The 18,155-nt window shown below is 46.0% G+C and overlaps 1 protein-coding gene across 1 annotated transcript in view; it reads left to right on the forward strand.

The window, feature by feature from the left end:
• The window catches only part of AATF (apoptosis antagonizing transcription factor), a 117,987-nt gene extending 100,906 nt beyond the window's left edge, over positions 1-17,081 (forward strand). Inside the window, exon 12 of the mRNA XM_070945249.1 lies at positions 16,597-17,081. Coding sequence (XP_070801350.1) covers positions 16,597-16,660 — 64 coding nt within the window. The 3' untranslated portion in view covers positions 16,661-17,081. The remainder of the gene's footprint in view (positions 1-16,596) is intronic.
• Positions 17,082-18,155: the final 1,074 nt, after the last annotated feature.

Raw genomic sequence — 18,155 nt, forward strand, 5'->3', positions numbered from 1 at the left:
CAGGCAATTTCAAGAATGGCCATGTGCAAGTCTATAATTAGAGTGGGACGGCAGCCCACTCGGGTGCCGTGCAGCCCAGCTGGCGAAGAAATCATGGCTCTGGGGTGGGACAAGACACGTTGGAGGGTAAAATTGCATGAAGCGTGAAGGGCGGTGGGGAGGGGGGGAAAGGGAGCACTTGGCATAACCAGCACTTCCCCTTTGTGCAGCATCATTGGAATATAAGGGTCCCTCATTCCCTCCCTCCCCATTTCTTTTTTCAGCAAAGTCCATATAAATCTTATTCTTTATCCAGGCAGGAATGCCAGGCTGATGGGAGGTCAGGGCTCGACTTTGGGGATCTGTAAGAGCAGATCTGTGTGGGGCTAGGAAGATCAGCCTTCCCTTGGGGAGCTAGAGATCCTGCAGGGCTAGGCAGTTTGTGGATTAATTTATGGCCCCTCTTTTGACCACGTTCTTCCGTGGGTTTCTCTGTGGATGTGTGTGCAATTGTGAAGCTGCCGTGGCTTCCCGAGGGTGACAGTGCCACCTAGCGTTCATTTCTTTTTTTCTTTTCAAAGTTGGGGAAGACAGGTGAGCTGGAAAGCAGGAGGAGGAAAATTCACTTCCTCCCTTATGTGTCGGAGGTTTCCTTGCAGCGGGCATCACCCCATTGGCTGGGATCTAGGGCTGCTGTTTGCTTTGGGTGTCTCTCTCTCCCTCCCTCCCCTGCTTGAGTGGGGGTGGATGGTGGTTGGACTAGAAGATCTCCAAATCTGCTATTCTGTTAAGTACCTCCCTGAAGTCCCGTGAAAATAGTTATTGGGCTGACTTTAGGGCGTTTCGAGACTTAACCAGGGGTGGGCTGCTGGGGGTTCGCAGGTGTTCGGGAGAACCTCTAGCTAAGATTCTGTGCGGTTCAGAGAACCCCCAAATCCCACTCCTGGCTGGTCCCGCCCCCCCCCCTCCCAGGAGTCCCCACGTGGCCCATTTTGGATGCAGGTAAGTGCAGGGCACGTGCGGAGGCTCGGGGAGGGCGAAAAACGGGCCTACCGGAAGTTCAGGAAGTCTGGAAACGGGCCTGTTTCCGGCCTCCAGAGGGCCTCTGGAGCCTGGGGAGGCTGTTTTCACCCTCCCAGAGGCTCAAAGAAAGCCTCCGGAGCCCGGGGAGGTCAAAAACGTCCGTCCGTCCCCCCCCCCGCTGTGGTGCAGGAGGCCAACTAGGCCACGCCCACCCAGAAACCGGGCGGAGAACCCCTTGCTAAAATTTTTGAAGCCCACCCCTGGACTTAACCAATGGGACTTACCTGCGCATCAGTACAGCTCTCTAGAAAATGTTCCTATAACGAAGCAGCTATTAACAAAAATTCTTTATTCTCAGTCTTTCTTCCTTCCCCCCCCCCCCTCTCTTTCTTTCTAGCTGGGGAACAACTTGGTTGTAAATAAAACAACGATCTACCATCTCCCATTAGTTTGTTATGGATAGGTTACAGAAAAGTGAACGGGTAGCATTAGGAGAGGGACGTATAAAAATCCATCCAAGAATGGCTGTCCAGTTCCCCTTGATTTGTAACCTTGGAAGAGAGACTATAAAACCTATCGGTACAGCTTGGAGAAGTCCAAGTGGGTATAAAAACCAAGCATTCCTACGGTATTGCCTCAGTTTTCCCCTAGTCAAGTCATCTTCATATGGGCAGGATTGTAGCTTGCATAATCTCAGTCTTCGGAACATGAGAGCATCAAAATAGTGGAGGAATTGGGTAGATAGGAATTGGATAATATATTTTGGGCCAATGTGTTTTTCAACCTTGGCAGTTTTAAGATGTGTGGCGCTTTGAAAGCATCCTGTCACATTGTATTGTGTAGTTTGGGAGTATCGGACAGGAAGGCAGTGCAGAGAGTGGTGAGGACAGCAGAAAAGATTATTGGAAGGACCCTTCCTTCTATCCAGGACAGGTTGCTTGAGCAGGGCCCACAATATTGTAGGGACACTACACAATCCTCTCTGGTTTTCTTTGTTTCCTTCTGGGAAGGGGCTTCGCGGTATCCGAAGCAGAACAACTAGATTCTGTAATAGCTTTGTGCCATATAGTATCAACCTTGTTAACTCTCAAGACTCTTTTTTCCCACCACTATCTCTTCAAAGTGGACTGCAATTAATATATGTATGTATCAGTGGTGGGTTCCTCCCGGTTCGGCCCGGTTCGGCTGAGCCAGTAGCGGTGATGATATGACATCAAACCGGTTCTCCTCCCCCCCCCGCCCTCCCCCCCCACGTTATTCTTACCTTTTATTTGGCCCCACCCCCAATCTATTGCTGCCTCCTGAGTCCCAGCTGATGATTAGAGGGAAAAAAACTGTTTAAACTCTTGCCGCGGGGCTTCAAAGGGCCGTCCTACAGCTGATCAGTGTTAAAAGCAAACAAATGAGTTGGGTCGTAAGTGCGAGGACCTTCCAGAAATGACTCTGACCAGCTAGCCATGCCCACCTAGTCACATGACCTCCAAGCCACACCCACAAAATAAGCCACGCCCACAGAACCGGTAGTAAAAAAATTTAGAACCCACCCCGGTATGTATATGTGTGTGTATACCAGTAGATATACATATGTATATGCATATGTATATAGCAACAGCACTTAGACTTCTATACCACTTCACAGTGCTTTTACAGCCCTCTCTAAGTGGTTTACAGAGTCAGCCTCTTGCCCCCCAACCATCTGGGTCCTTATTTTACCCACCTCGGAAGGATGGAAGGCTGAGCCAACCATCAGCCGGTCAGAATCAAACTCCTGGAGTGAGCAGTGAGTTAGCATGCAGTATTGCGTTCTAGCCACTGTGCCACCGCGACTCATATGGAGATATATGTACTCTATGTGCATGTATGTGTATGGATATATATTGTCAACTCTGAAGTGGGCCTGACTGAGGCCATCTTGGGGGCTTCAGTGTTGTTGAAGTTCTGTTTGCTATGGGTGTATTACTTGGAACTCTGGCATTTATACTCTGCGTGTGTGTATTTCTTTTGACAGCAGGCAGCAGAATTTCATTTCTTAATGTGTGCCAGAGTATCCACAGAAAAAAGTGACAATAAATCTTAGCTTAGCTTAGCTTAGCTTAGTTTAGCCCAGGAGTCAGCAACCCGCAGCTCTGGAGCCGCATGTGGCTCTTTCATCCCTCTGCTGCGGCTCCCTGTTGCTGGTCGGCTCCACAATTTATAGGTCTTTTGGTTAGGACAGGTAGAAGAAAAAGGATGCCACGCTAGGAGGAGACTCTATGGTGGGGGGAACCAGACTTCCGGTCGACAGAGGAAAAAGGATGCCACACTAGGAGGAGACTCTATGGTGGGGGAACCGGACTTCCAGTCGGCTCCAGAATTGAATGGGGGGCTTCCGGTTAGGACCTTTGTGGCTCTTTGAGTGTTTAAGGTTGCCGACCCCTGGTTTAGCGTAACTTAACCTAGCCTACCTCACCTCACCTCATCTGTGGTAGCGCAGTGGTTAGAGTGCAGTACTGCAGGCTACTTCTGCTGCCTGCCGGCTGCCTGCAATTTGGCGGTTCAAATCTCACCAGGCTCAAGATTGACTTGGCCTTCCATCCTTCCAAATGTGTGTAAAGAGAGGATCCAGATTGTTGGAGGCAATATGCTGACTCTGTAAACCGCTTAGAGAGGGCTGTAAAGCACTGAGAAGCAGTGTATAAGTCTAAGTGCTATTGCTGTCCTTATCATCTTACCTTTAAGCATGCTGGCTGGGGAATTCTGGGAGTTGAAGCCCACCCATCTTAAAGCTACCAAGGTGGAGAAACAGCGCTTTGGGTGGTGAACATAAGTAAATGGCTTTCAGTTAGGGTCCTTTTGACAATCTGGGGTCATCCTTGGCACCCATGAAACCAACCTGACTTAGTTTATATTTAGGAATAATAGGAAGCTTGATTTACTGGCGAACATGGGCAAAATTGTCTGTTGCCATTATTTGTGCGCTTGAAGTCTGGAAGAGAACTGGAAACCAAGGATTAACCAAGGCTTTCGGTATGTGTGGCAAACTAAAATTTAAACTCTCTATATTCGAAATGTAGCTTTAAATGTAGTTTGTCATCTCTAGTCTAGAATTGCATATTATAAAAACGTTGAATCTCTGAAAATCACTTTTATTATCCATAGCACTTAGAATTATCCTCAGTGGTTCCTATTAGTTAGAGAAGACAGAGGGGATCAGGTGAGCATGGGACTTAAAAGAATGAGATCATGCATTAGTAGGAAGTCATTTTTTTTTAAAAAAATATATATTTTTTGTACTAATTTGGGGTTGTCCTGTTTATTGCATACTTTAAGTAGGACTGTGCAATGCTTTGATTTCGGTCTCCATTTAATGTTCTGTAACTCTGTAATCCCAAGAAAAGGCTCACATGCTTTAAAGTTTTAGGTGCAGATTTTGCTGTTTTTGCAGTCCCACGTACCTACAGCACCTTTTATAGATAAATCTGAAATGCTTTTTTAAAAAGGGGATTATACCTCTCACTATTAGTTTTTGCAATAACCAGCAGTCAAAAGTAAATGTATAACGTAAGCCTTAACATCAGTTATAAAATGTGTGATACAAAACAGGAAAACCCAACTCAGCCTCATGTCTGTGGAGATTCTCAGTCATCCAGGTCTTTGTTGTCCCAAAGCTGCTTTTTCAAAAGGCAGCTGGACTTCCTTTGTTTTTCCTTGAAGACATTTCGCTTCTCATCCAAGAACCTGAAATAGCTTCCTGGATGAGAAGCAAAATGTCTTCAAAGAAAAACCAGAAAATCCAGTTGCCTCTTGAAAAAGCACCTTTTTCAAGAGGCAACCTCATGGTTTTAAGCTCCGATTGCAATAAATTAAAATAATGAATCTGTGCCACATTGCAAAAGTTTCACAGCTACAAATATTAAAAATTCAACACGGAACAGAAAAATTCTAAACCTAAAACAGAAGCAGTGATTAATTATCTAAATATAATTTAGAATGGCAAGTGAGACAAGAAAAGTTTTAATCTGTCTTCTCTAGCTTGGGCAGACAAACTATATTCTCTGGTCTGTCTGTCTGTCCGTCCATCCATCCATCTTTCCATCAAATTTCTGTGCTGCCCGCCACACTTGTGTGAATCTAGGCAGTTTTCAGATAAAATGATATAAAAGCCGAAGTTAAAAACAATACTAAAACAGGATTAAAAAGAATAATTGCAAAGTTAAAAGGCAGAGGGAGCGCTTTTGGCATATTCGCTTTCCAAGCATAGAAATCATCATCATCATTGTTCCTGTCCCATGTTAGCTATTTCATAGAATAGAATGGAATGGAATGGAATGGAATGGAATGATGGGATAGAATAGAATAGAATAGAATAGAATAGAATAGAATAGAATAGAATAGAATAGAATAGAATAGAATAGAATAGAATAGAATAGAATAGAATAGAATAGAATAGAATAGAATAGAATTTTTATTGGCCAAGTGTGATTGGACACACAAGGAATTTGTCTTGGGTGCATATTCTCTCATTGTACATAAAAGAAAAGATACATTTGTCAAGAATCATAAGGTACAACACTTAATGATAGTCATAGGGTACAAATAAGCAATCAGGAAACAATATCAATATAAATCGTAAGGATCCAAGCAACAAGGTTACAGTCATACAATCATAAGTGGGAGGAGATGGGTGGTGGGAACAATGAGAAGATTAATAGTAGTGCAGACATAATAAATAGTTTGACAGTGTTATGGGAATTAGTTGTTTAGTAGAGTGATGGTGTTCAGGAAAAAAAACTGTCCTTGTGTCTAGTTGTTCTGGTGTGCAGTGCTCTATAGCGTCGTTTTGAGGGTAGGAGTTGAAACAGTTTATATCCAGGATGTGAGAGGTCTGTAAATATTTTCACAGGCCTTAATTGTTTTTTCTGCACTTGGCTTCAGATTTCTGTTTAACGAACTTATCCCAAAATTAAGATACACAAACAGAGGCGTTTTGCCCATGAGTTGAAGAACAAGCCAGGTTCAGTTAATCATAGTTTCCTAGTCCATTTGAAGTGGGAAAAGGTGTTGGAAGTTTTCAGAACAGATCGGGGTTTATTAAACCACAATTGGAAGTTGGCTTAATCTTCTGCCTTGTCCCAAAGGCATGGGAACATAATGGCCTAAGAATCACTGTAACAAATCAACATCAGCAGCAGCAGCAGCAGCAACAACAACAAAAACAAGACTCATCTCCGTTCGGATTTTTAAAATGTGTAGAAACTCATCCTGAGTAATAATCGAAAGTCTTAACTGCCTTCTGTGGATGCGATTCACCAAAGCCGCATATGCAGATATGAAGGGAAGCCGCCTCGGCTCCGTTCTGCAAGCGGAGTTCAGTGCGTTCCCAAGTCTTCGCCCCTTTGTCTGAAAAATGCAAAAACAAAGGAGATCAATGAACCAGAGGATTTATGGGAAGGAATAGATTTAGGCCAGAGCCTGGATATAAATTCAAGAGATGGGAAGAGCGCAAGCAGAAAGGAAAACGGAAAGTAAGCAGATTGTATTCGCCAGGAACAAACTGGTCTGCTTCGTCTGAACAACGTTTAAAATCTGGGGTAGCGGAAATCCACAAAGACCGCAAGCTTTAGAAATCTGGAAAACAGATAGCCTTTGACTTACGACCACAATGGAGCCCAAAGTTTCTGTTTCTAAGCAAGACACCGTCTTCTGGTGATCGGCCCAAGCCTTGCTGGCTTGTATAGCTAAGGCAGAACTAGAACTCACCGTCTCCCGGTGATCAGCCCAAAGATACCCCGCTGGTTTATATAGCTAAGGCAGAACTAGAACTCACTGTCTCCCAGTGATCGGCCCAAAGTTACCTCGCTGGCTTGTACAGCTAAGACAGAACTAGAACTCACCGTCTCCCAGTGATCGGCCTAAAGTTACCCTGCTGGCTTATATAGCTAAGGCAGAACTAGAACTCACCGTCTCCCGGTGATTGGCCCAAAGTTACCTTGCTGGCTTGTATAGCTAAGGCAGAACTAGAACTCACCGTCTCCCGGTGATCAGCCCAAAGTTACCCCGCTGGCTTATATAGCTAAGGCAGAACTAGAACTCGCCCTCTCCTGGTGATCGGCCCAAAGTTACCCCGCTGGCTTGTATAGCTAAGGCAGAACTAGAACTCACCGTCTCCCGGTGATCAGCCCAAAGTTACCCCGCTGGCTTATATAGCTAAGGCAGAACTAGAACTCTCCCTTTCCGGGTGATTGGCCCAAAGTTACCTCGCTGGCTTGTATAGCTAAGGCAGAACTAGAACTCACCGTCTCCCGGTGATCGGCCCAAAGTTACCCCGCTGGTTTATATAGCTAAGGCAGAACTAGAACTCGCCCTCTCCTGGTGATCGGCCCAAAGTTACCTCGCTGGCTTGTACAGCTAAGACAGAACTAGAACTCACCGTCTCCCGGTGATCAGCCCAAAGTTACCCCGCTGGCTTATATAGCTAAGGCAGAACTAGAACTCGCCCTCTCCTGGTGATCGGCCCAAAGTTACCCCGCTGGCTTGTATAGCTAAGGCAGAACTAGAACTCGCCGTCTCCCGGTGATCGGCCCAGAGTTACCCCGCTGGCTTATATAGCTAAGGCAGAACTAGAACTCGCCCTCTCCTGGTGATCGGCCCAAAGTTACCCCGCTGGCTTGTACAGCTAAGGCAGAACTAGAACTCGCCATTTCCTGATTTCTAGTCCAGCACCTTAACCACCACACCAAATTGGCCTTCCTCCTTGTTATCAGTTTCTTTGCTAGGCCTAAATTGCAGGAAAAATTTGCTCTCCTTTAATCTGTCAACATTTCTGGCCTACACACGACCCTCTCACTGCTGTGGGCTGTGGGGCATGTCAAGAGTGCCCCCATGCAGGTAACTGGTCCAAGCTTCTCTCTCCTCAGGCTTTAGAAAAGGCATAAATCCATGTTTCTCAACTGTGGTAGTTTGTGTGGATTTCAACTCCCAGAATTCCCCAGCCAGCAACGCTGGCTGGGGAATTCTGGGAGTTGAAGTCCACATATCTTCAAGCTGCCACAGTTGGGAAACGCTGACATAAATAATTAAGCCCAGGCACTCACTGAGTTTTACAGCCAATGACTCACGATAACTTTCCCCACCTCTCCTCGGAACCAAGTTTTATGATAATATAGTAAAAATATTAAATTAGAAAATGCCTCACTCGAGGTGATAAAACCTTACTGCAGTGGAAATAGGTAATTATTCCCAGCTCAGCCTAAAATGACAGTTTAAAAGAAATAAAAATGTTACTGCTCATTACTTGCGTTCTCAGATTGTGATAAAGTTAAATTTTAATTCAGGCGAGTCTCAATTCAACCCCCGGGCGGGCCTTCCACCCAGTTGAAAGCCCCAGCAATTACGGACGTTGTAAGTTACTCCTGGCCTTTGGGTGGTCTTATTACTCCTTCTTTTCTTCCTCCCTTCACCCCTCCTGGCTACTAATGGTCCCTGCCCCTTTGTCTGGACAGGAAACGGAGATTGGCAAATTGATGGGGGGGCCCATCCTCCTGCCCCCCCCCCGAAAACCAAAAACAAGTGAAACATAGCTAGTATTCTAAGCTGGTTAGAGGTGCAGTCCTGCTAATAAATCAAAGGTTTGTCCTCCATACAGGTAGTACTCGACTTACGACCGGTCACTCAGCAACCGTTCGAAGTTATGACCGATCCGAAAAAGAGGATTTACGACCCTGCTTCAAACTTCTGACGGACCTCCTTTTGCAGTCATGTGACTGAATTTCGGGCACTTGGCAAGACAGCTACATTTATAGCCATTTCCGGCGTCCCACGGTCATGTGATCACGTTTTACGATGGTTTTGCCAGAAAACTGGCACTTCCTGTTTTCGGCAAAACTGCTACCAGTGTTTATTGGTTGACTTAATGAACTGTGGTGTTTGCTTGAAAAACCAACACACACACACACACACACACACACACACACACACACACACACACACACACGGATTGTAGAATTGTGCTGCTTGTGTGACCAACCCATTTTGCAACCATTATGACATAATGGGCAGGCTCCATTATGGTCGTATATCGAGGACTACCGCCATGTAGTTAGAAGCAGTTGTTTCAATCTCTTTAAGAACATAAGAATTCTGCTGATTTAGACCCTGCACTTAGTTTCCTGCACTACGTACTTCTGACATTTTGTAAACGAGAATTCAAGGGGAATGAGCGGCTCCAATCCATTAAAATACAGGTAGTCCTCGACTTACAACCATTCGTTTAGTAACCGTTCAAAGTCACAATGGCACTGAAAAAGGTGACTTGTGTCCGTTTTTCACACTTACTGTGTTTCCCCGAAAATAAGACCCTTTCTTATATTTTTTTTAACTCCAAAATAAGCACTTGGCCTTATTTTTGGGAAGGTCTTATTATTTTGGGGGGCATGGAGGAAACCAGAAGAAATGGCGGGGACTGGCTGCACATGCGTTTAAATATTTTTGGGGAGGGCTTATTTTCAGGGGGGGCTTATTTTAGTGCATGTGCTCAAAAGCCCGATTGGACTTATTTATTTATTTATTTATTTATTTATTTATTTATTTATTTATTTATTTATTTATTTATTTATTATATTTCTATACCGCCTTTCTCCCGTAGGACTCAAGGCGGTGTACAGTCAAGAAAAATATAGACACACAAACATCATAAAATTGCTAATTAAAATTGTTACTTAGTTTGGTCAATTAAATAAAACCCAGAATTAGATAACATTTAAAAAATCATTTGCATGTTTGTATGTTTAGCCCTGCCTGTTGGAACATCAGGGTCTTGAGGGCACGGCGGAAAGCACGGAGATCAGGGATATTCCGTATCTCCGGGGGCAGTTCATTCCAAAGGGTTGGAGCCCCCACAGAGAAGGCCCTCCCCCTGGGAGTCGCCAGTCGACATAATTTGACTGACGGTACCCTGAGTAGTCCCTCCCTGTGAGAACGAACTGGTCGGTGGGAGGCTATTGGTGGCAAAAGACGGTCTCGTAGGTACCCAGGTCCTAAGCCATGGAGCGCTTTAAAGGTGATAACTAACACCTTGAATCGCATTCGGAAGACCACCGGGAGCCAGTGCAGCTCGCGTAGGAGAGGTGTTACATGGGCGTAATGAGCTGCGCCCATAATCACCCGCGCGGCTACGTTCTGGACCAGTTGGAGCCTCCGGGTGTTTTTCAAGGGGAGCCCCATGTAGAGAGCATTACAGTAGTCCATACGGGAGGTAACTAGGGCATGAGTGACCGTGCGCAAGGCGTCCCGATCCAGAAAGGGACGCAACTGGCGGATCAGGCGAACCTGATAAAAGGCACCCCTGGCCACGGCCGTCAAATGATCTTCTAAAGATAACCGTGAATCCAGGAGGACACCCAAGTTGCGGGCCCTCTCTGTGGGGAGCAAGATCTCATCCCCTATTGTCAGTGATGGTACCAGCTGACTATACCGGGACGCCGGAAGCCACAGCCACTCGGTCTTGGAGGGGTTGAGTCTGAGCTTGTTTCTCCCCATCCAGATCCGCACGGCCTCCAGGCAACGGGACATCACAGCAAGGGCATCATTGGGGTGGTCTGGGGTGGAGATGTATAGCTGTGTGTCATCAGCATACTGATGAACACTCACCCCAAAACCACGGATGATCTCACCTAGCGGTTTTACATAAATGTTGAACAGAAGGGGTGAGAGGACTGACCCTTGCGGCACCCCACAAATAAGGTGCCTCGAGGTCGACCTCTGCCACCCTGCCAACACAAACTGCGAATGGTCAGAGAGGAAGGAGGAGAACCACCGAAGAACGGTGCCCCCTATTCCTAACCCCTCCAGCCGGTGCAGTAAGATACCATGGTCGATGGTATCAAAAGCCGCTGAGAGATCTAATAGGACCAGGATAGAGGAGCAATCTCTGTCCCGAGCCCTCCAGAGATCATCCACCAATGCGACCAATGCCGTTTCTGTGCTGTATCGTGACCTGAAGCCCGACTGGAACGGATCCAGATAGACAACTTCATCCAGGTATCGGGGTAGTTGTCGCGCCACCACACTCTCAACAACCTTCGCAACAAAGCGAAGATTGGAGACTGGACGATAATTTGATAATATAGCCGGGTCCAGGGAAGGCTTCTTGAGTAGGGGCTTCACAACCGCCTCTTTCAAGGCGGCGGGAAAGACACCCTCACTCAGAGAAGCATTTATAATCCCCTGGAGCCAGCCTTGTGTAACCTCCCGGGAGGCCAGTACCAACCAGGAGGGACACGGGTCCAATAAACATGTGGCAGCGTTAAGCTTGCCCAGAATCCTGTCCACGTCCTCAGGAGCCACAGAGTCAAACTCTTCCCAGATAACGCTCTCAAGACCTGCCCCCGTCTCCTCCCCTGGATCTACCCAATCGGATAGATAATAATCTACCCAATTATTATCAGGAGATGTCTTATTTTAGGGGAAGCGGTACAACCTTGGCAGCCTCCCCATGGACACATGATCAAAATTCGGACGCCTGGCAGTTGGCCTGTATTTATGGCAGTTGCCGTGTCCTGGAGTCACGCGATCCCCTTTTGCGACTTTCTGACTAGCAAAGTCAGCGGGGAGGCCAGATTCACTTACCATGGTTGTTAGTAACAACCATGTTACTAACTTAACAACTCCAGCGATTCACTTAACAGCTTGCTTTCCAGAGTTTTGCGCGCTTTCCTTAGGGCAGACGTGTAAAAGGATTTCTCCTGCCACTCAGAATATAGCTGAGTCTTTTTGAAGCTGTAAAACTATCGTAAAACCCCTCAATTCGTTCTCATCTTTCTCTTCGTAGAGTGAAACACGAGTGCCAAAATTGTGCCTCAAAGAAACATGTTGATATTCAAAGCAGGGAACTCAAAAATCAGTTCCCCACCCAGTTGCTGGGCAGGCGTGGCCATGGCGGGCATGGCCTACTTGGCTTCCTGCACGATGGCGGGGGTATGTGCGTTTTTGCTCTCCCCAAACTCTGAAGGCTTTCCTCGAGCCTCCGAGAGGGTGAAAATGGCCTCCCCCAGGCTCCAGAGGTCGGAAATGGGCTCACTTCCGGGAGGCCCGGTTTTTCCCTCCCCAGCCTCTGGAGGTTTTCCTCAAGACGAAAACGGCCTCCCCCAGGCTCCGGAGTGGGCCTCCGGAAACGGGCCCACTTGCGGGAGGCCCAGTTTTTGCCTTGAGGAAAGTCTCCAGAGCCTGGAGAGGGCAAAAACTGGGCCTCCCAGAAATTTTGGGGAGGGGTAGGTGGGGACAGCTAGTCCTTGCAACTACCGGTTTAGCATCCGGTTTGCCAGAATCCGTTCGAACCAGCTGAATCCCACCCTTGATTCAAAGGTTCCCAGGCTATGATTGTAAGAAATCTTGCTACTATCAGCCCAGATTCGTTGACCTTGATAGCAGCAACAAGTCTACGTCAACATGTCCAATATGTTGACCTAGACTTAATTTCATAATTGCTACCTTGGACCTGATTGAGGAGGTTAAAAAATAAAGTTTCATATATATATTTTTTCTGAAAGATCCCATCCTTTCCACATCTCTTCCCTCAATCTAATCCCTATGTTTTCTTTTTTTTTAATCTTCTTAATTTTAATTGTTTTGTATTATCATTTTTGTCATTTTGTAAGCCACCCTAAGTCGCTGCAGCAGAGAGAGGGCAAAGAAGCAAACATAGAATTCTTCCTTTCCAGTTTCAATTTGGAAATGGGAGTTGCCTAAAAAATAGAAGATTTCCCTCTCCATCCTGCACCCTTGTTTATTTATTAAGTTGGGAAGATTGGGTCGGTTCACTGTTTTTCTTTTTTTATTCCAGCACTGCTGTTGTAAGTAATTTTGGAAGTACCTTTCATCCGGATTTCATTAGTTTTAAAATAGAAAACATGTCTTGTTTGCGTAGTGTGTAGTTTTGCTTGTCGGGGATGGCTTCCTATGAATAATGTTTGAATTATTCCCGGCAAATGGGTTGCACCTCTTTCCATACCGCGATAAAATGTACAAACCAAATACTTATCGTGGAAGAAAACATTTAGGAAACTGAGGATTTAAAAACCAGGCTTGGCTAAATTTATAAATTCCTGAAGATTATTGACCTTATGGTTTGCAACGCTCGGCTAATTATCTGTGGGCTCTTTGGGAATTTTGGACAGCTATCTCAGTCAGAGGTGTCCCAGCTTGGTTACTTTAAGACTTGTGGACTTCAACTCCCAGAATTCCCCAGCCAGCCAAATGTCAGATTTGTGGACTTCAACTCCCAGAATTCCCCAGCCAGACAAATGTCGGATTTGTGGACTTCAACTCCCAGAATTCCCCAGCCAGACAAATGTCGGATTTGTGGACTTCAACTCCCAGAATTCCCCAGCCAGACAAATGTCAGATTTGTGGACTTCAACTCCCAGAATTCCCCAGCCAGACAAATGTCGGATTTGTGGACTTCAACTCCCAGAATTCCCCAGCCAGACAAATGTCGGATTTGTGGACTTCAACTCCCAGAATTCCCCAGCCAGACAAATGTCGGATTTGTGGACTTCAACTCCCAGAATTCCCCAGCCAGACAAATGTCGGATTTGTGGACTTCAACTCCCAGAATTCCCCAGCCAGACAAATGTCAGATTTGTGGACTTCAACTCCCAGAATTCCCCAGCCAGACAAATGTCAGATCTGTGGACTTCAACTCCCAGAATTCCCCAGCCAGACAAATGTCGGATTTGTGGACTTCAACTCCCAGAATTCCCCAGCCAGACACATGTCGGATTTGTGGACTTCAACTCCCAGAATTCCTTAGCCAGACAAATGTCGGATTTGTGGACTTCAACTCCCAGAATTCCCCAGCCAGACAAATGTCGGATTTGTGGACTTCAACTCCCAGAATTCCCCAGCCAGACAAATGTCGGATTTGTGGACTTCAACTCCCAGAATTCCCCAGCCAGCCATGCTGGCTGGGGAATTCTGGGAGTTGAAATCCGTAAGCCTTAAAGTCCCCAGGCTTGGATTCCCCTGACCTAAATAGTATCTCCAATTGCATATTTATATGTTTTAACATCTGTGATATCTGCACAGCTGTTGTTTTCCTGAATCTGTTCTACCTTCCTGCCATTTGGTCCTATGACCACTTCTTTATCGCACGTAACTTTTTGTTCCCCCGAAAAAAACAAACCAATTTTTATTTTAATTCAGCGAGCAACATTCCGCTTGTCCAAAACCCCAATCAATTTGAACATCGTTGCGGGCTTCAGTTGATTGTCTCTCCTTCAAGTATCATGTCAGTCTCGAGGAAGAAAGGATAACATATATGAAAACGAAATTACAATCCCATACAACCTGGCTGATTGAATCGCCCGTCCTTTCATCGCCCGGTTCTCATACATTCCTATTAAAATATTCAATCTTGTTCCTTCCTTGAAAAGCCTTGTTTGGAAAGGGCAAACTTAGAGGAGGAACAAAAAAATGCCATTCCCTGGAGAGATGGGATCTAAGGCTCGTGTCGTATTTACATATTGGGAGGCTGTGTGTGTGAGAGAGAGGAGTGGGGAGGGAAGGAGAGAGGGAGAGAGAGGAATGAGAGTGAGGGGAGAAAGAGGGAAGAGGGAGAGAAAGAGTGTGAGGATAGAAAAAGAGATAGAATAGGGAGAGGAGAAAGAAGTGGAGAGAGAGAGAGGAGACAAAAAGAGAGGAATGAAAGAGAGGAGAAAGAAAGGGGAGAGGGAGAGAAAGAGTGTGAGGATAGAAAAAGAGAGAAGAGTGAGAAGAGAGAGAAAAGGGGGAGAGAAAAGTGTGAGAGGGGAAAGACAGGAATGAGTGAGGAGAAAGATGGGAGAGAGAGGAAGAGAAGGAGAAAAAGTGTGTGAGGGAGAGAAAGGAGAGAGAAAGTGAGGGGAGAGGAGAGAAAGGAGAAAGGAAAGTGAGAGTAGAGCGTGCGAGCGAGGGGAGAGAAAGTGAGAAAGTGCGAGAAGAGAGAAAGAGTGAGAGGAGAGAAAGAGGAGAGAGGAGAGAGAGAAAGAAAGAGTGAGGAGAGTGAGGAGAGGCGAGTGAGAAAGTGAGAGGCGAGAGAAAAGATAGAGAGGAGAAAGGAAAGAGAGTGAGAGGAGAGAGAGAAAGTGAGAAAGAGTGAGGAGAGAGAGAGAGAGAGATGCCATGCGTGAGGTCTCTGCAGTCCTGGTGTTTATTAATAAAGATGCCTTTTTAATTATCGGGTGGCCTTTTTGCTCGAAGAACCAGATGACGTAGGTGGCAGGTCCTGCCTTGTATCAAATTGTCCTTGAGAAGTTACTTTTCCTGTCGTTCCCCCCTCCAATCCCTTCAGAAGGCGCCTACAGCAACATCATTTTCACGGGGGCTGTGGAGATGCTGTTTGCTTGTTTATTCGTGTCGGAAGCATCCCAATTAAAATAAGGGCATACCATACGACATAAAAATTTAAAATACGAGATTAAAATAGGTACAAATTGAACAGCTCTTGCCCAGAAACTTGCAACATTTAATTGCGTTCCATCGCAACTGCCATGAATTCCTCAAGTGTACACCGATCAGAGCGCTAAGAGCAGGTATACGTAAGTGTCGTCGCCCCATTTGTTCAGGGAGTCTCTGGATCTTGTCGTTCCCGACGGGTGGGAAACGATGGCCCTTTATGGCCCTGTGGACTTCAGCTCCCAGAATTCCCCAATCGGCCATGTTCTAGAGCAGGGGCGGGGAAAGATGGCTCCTTTATGACCTGCGGACTTCCAACTCCCAGAATTTTTCAAGAGGCAACAGGACTTTCTTGTTTTTTCTTTTGAAGACATTTTGCTTCTCATTCGAAGAAGCTTCTTCGGCTCTGACTGGATGGTGGAGGAAGGATTTATACTCCTTGCAGACAGCTGGTCATTTGCATCCTTTTAGAGGATGAAGCACTTGGGGCTTTGAAGCACTTGGGAGTTTATCTGTGTCCTCAGGGTCATCGGAGTGGTGCTCCCAGTTCCTGTAGTCTGCAATTTTTTATTTTTTATTTTTTTCCTTGTAGAAATCCATTCCTACTCCCGCACTATTCAAAGGGCGTTCATCCCAAATTGTATAGCTAAAAGTCTGTAGAGCAAGGGTCTCCAATCTTGGCAACTTTAAGACTTGTGGACTTCAACTCCCAGAATTCCTCAGCCAGCAAAGCTGGCTGAGGAATTCTGGGAGTTGAAGTCCACAAGTCTTAAAGTTGCCAAGGTTGGAGACCCCTACTGTAGAGATTCTCAGTCATCCAGGTCCTGAGACAATCATGACCCAAATGACCAAGAATCTCTACAGACTGTCAGTGCATTTATATCTGAAAGATATTTTGATTTCTCAATCTTGCCTCTGCAAGTCTGGAATGCTGTCAAGAATTTTAGCAACAAGAATTAACCGGGTCCAATCCTACTTATCCCAAATACATAGTGGACCAGGTGCCGAAACCTGTGGAAACCAGTCTCTCTTTCTCCTCCTTATTTTATTGACTTTATTTTGTTGCTTTTCTTGCTTTCTCCTGGTTCTGGAATGAGCTAAGGCTTACAAACGTGAATAACTTTTTAATAACTTCGAATTGTTTGCTTTTCTCTGCCTCTTGTCTCTCCCTCCCCTCCCCTCCAGGACAGAATTATATCGGTCACTGTTTGGCAAGCAGGCCCGCCTGGAAGAAGGACACCAAGCCTAGTGATCCATAGGAGACCTTTGGAGGTTCTGGAATGTGGGAGAAGTTCTTGGTTTGGATCGTCCCACCACCCTACAGGCCTCGCTCAGGAGAGCCAAGGTAGAGTCTGTCCATTTGATGGAGAAGAACCTTAAGGAAGCTGCCATCCATGATCACCTTGGGAAGCGGGACAATGTTTTTGTCCTACTCTCCCCTCCCCCCATCTCTGTTTCTGAACTCCCCTCAAGATGAGCCATTTCAATTCAGTCAGGCTGTTTCCTGTGGGATCTTCAAGGACACAGCGAGCACGAAGCCAGCTTGGATTTTCCTCATCGTTCTGGCAGGGCAAGACTGTTTCCAAAGATCACCACTGTCACTGCATCCGGATGGATGGATGGATGGATGGATGGATGGATGGATGGATGGATGGATTGGATGGAGGATGGATGGATGGATTGGATGGAGGGAGGATGGATTGGATGGATGGATGGATGGATGGATGGATGGATGGATGGATGGATGGATAGATGGATGGATGGATTGGATGGATGGATGGTTTGGATGGAGGGAGGATGGATTGGATGGATGGATCGATGGATCGAGGATGGATGGATGGATGGAGAATGGATGAGGGATAGATGGATTGGATGGATGGAGAATGGATGGATGGATGAGGGATAGATGGATTGGATGGATGGATGGATTGGATGGATGGATGGTTTGGATGGAGGGAGGATGGATTGGATGGATGGATGGATTGGATGGATGGAGGATGGATGGATGGATGGATGGATGGATGGATGGATGGATGGAGAATGGATGAGGGATAGATGGATTGGATGGATGGAGAATGGATGGATGGATTGGATGGATGGAGGATGGATTGGATGGATGGATGGATTGGATGGATGGATAGTTTGGATGGTGGGAGGTTGGATTGGATGGATGGATGGATGGATGGAGAATGGATGAGGGATAGATGGATTGGATGGATGGAGAATGGATGGATGGATGAGGGATAGATGGATTGGATGGATGGATGGATGGATGGATGGATGCCAAAGCAATTTGCTTGATGAAAAAAGGCCTTCACGTTTCCTGAAAAAACTTGGTGACATGTTGCATAAGTGGATGTTATGACATTGGCCCCAAAAGTCGTCGAATAAAATTGGTTTTTTTTTTTAATTTTTTTTTTAGAAAAATAATGATTCTCTCGCTATATGTATGTGTGTGTGTGTATGCGCATGTGTTTCTTATAGAGAAAGAGCTGCCAATCTCAGCGAGTGCTACAGGACAACAGTTAAGCCCTTTTGATTTTGTTCTTAATTCTTACCTCCATTGTTTGGCTGTGCCTTTCCTGCAGTTGGAAAGTAGAAATCTAAACTTTTGAACATCTCTTTGGACAGCACTGTAACCTCCATCCCACCTTCCAAAAACGTTGGGTGAAATATTTGGAAGCTAAATCGGCGTGTTTCTAAAATCAAAATTTCCCCTAATTTGAGACCTCACCAGCACACTG

The sequence above is a fragment of the Pituophis catenifer genome, unplaced genomic scaffold (assembly GCF_029215685.1).
Source record: "Pituophis catenifer annectens isolate HBS135680 unplaced genomic scaffold, rPitCat1.0.hap2 SCAF_1, whole genome shotgun sequence".
Taxonomy (NCBI): domain Eukaryota; kingdom Metazoa; phylum Chordata; class Lepidosauria; order Squamata; family Colubridae; genus Pituophis; species Pituophis catenifer.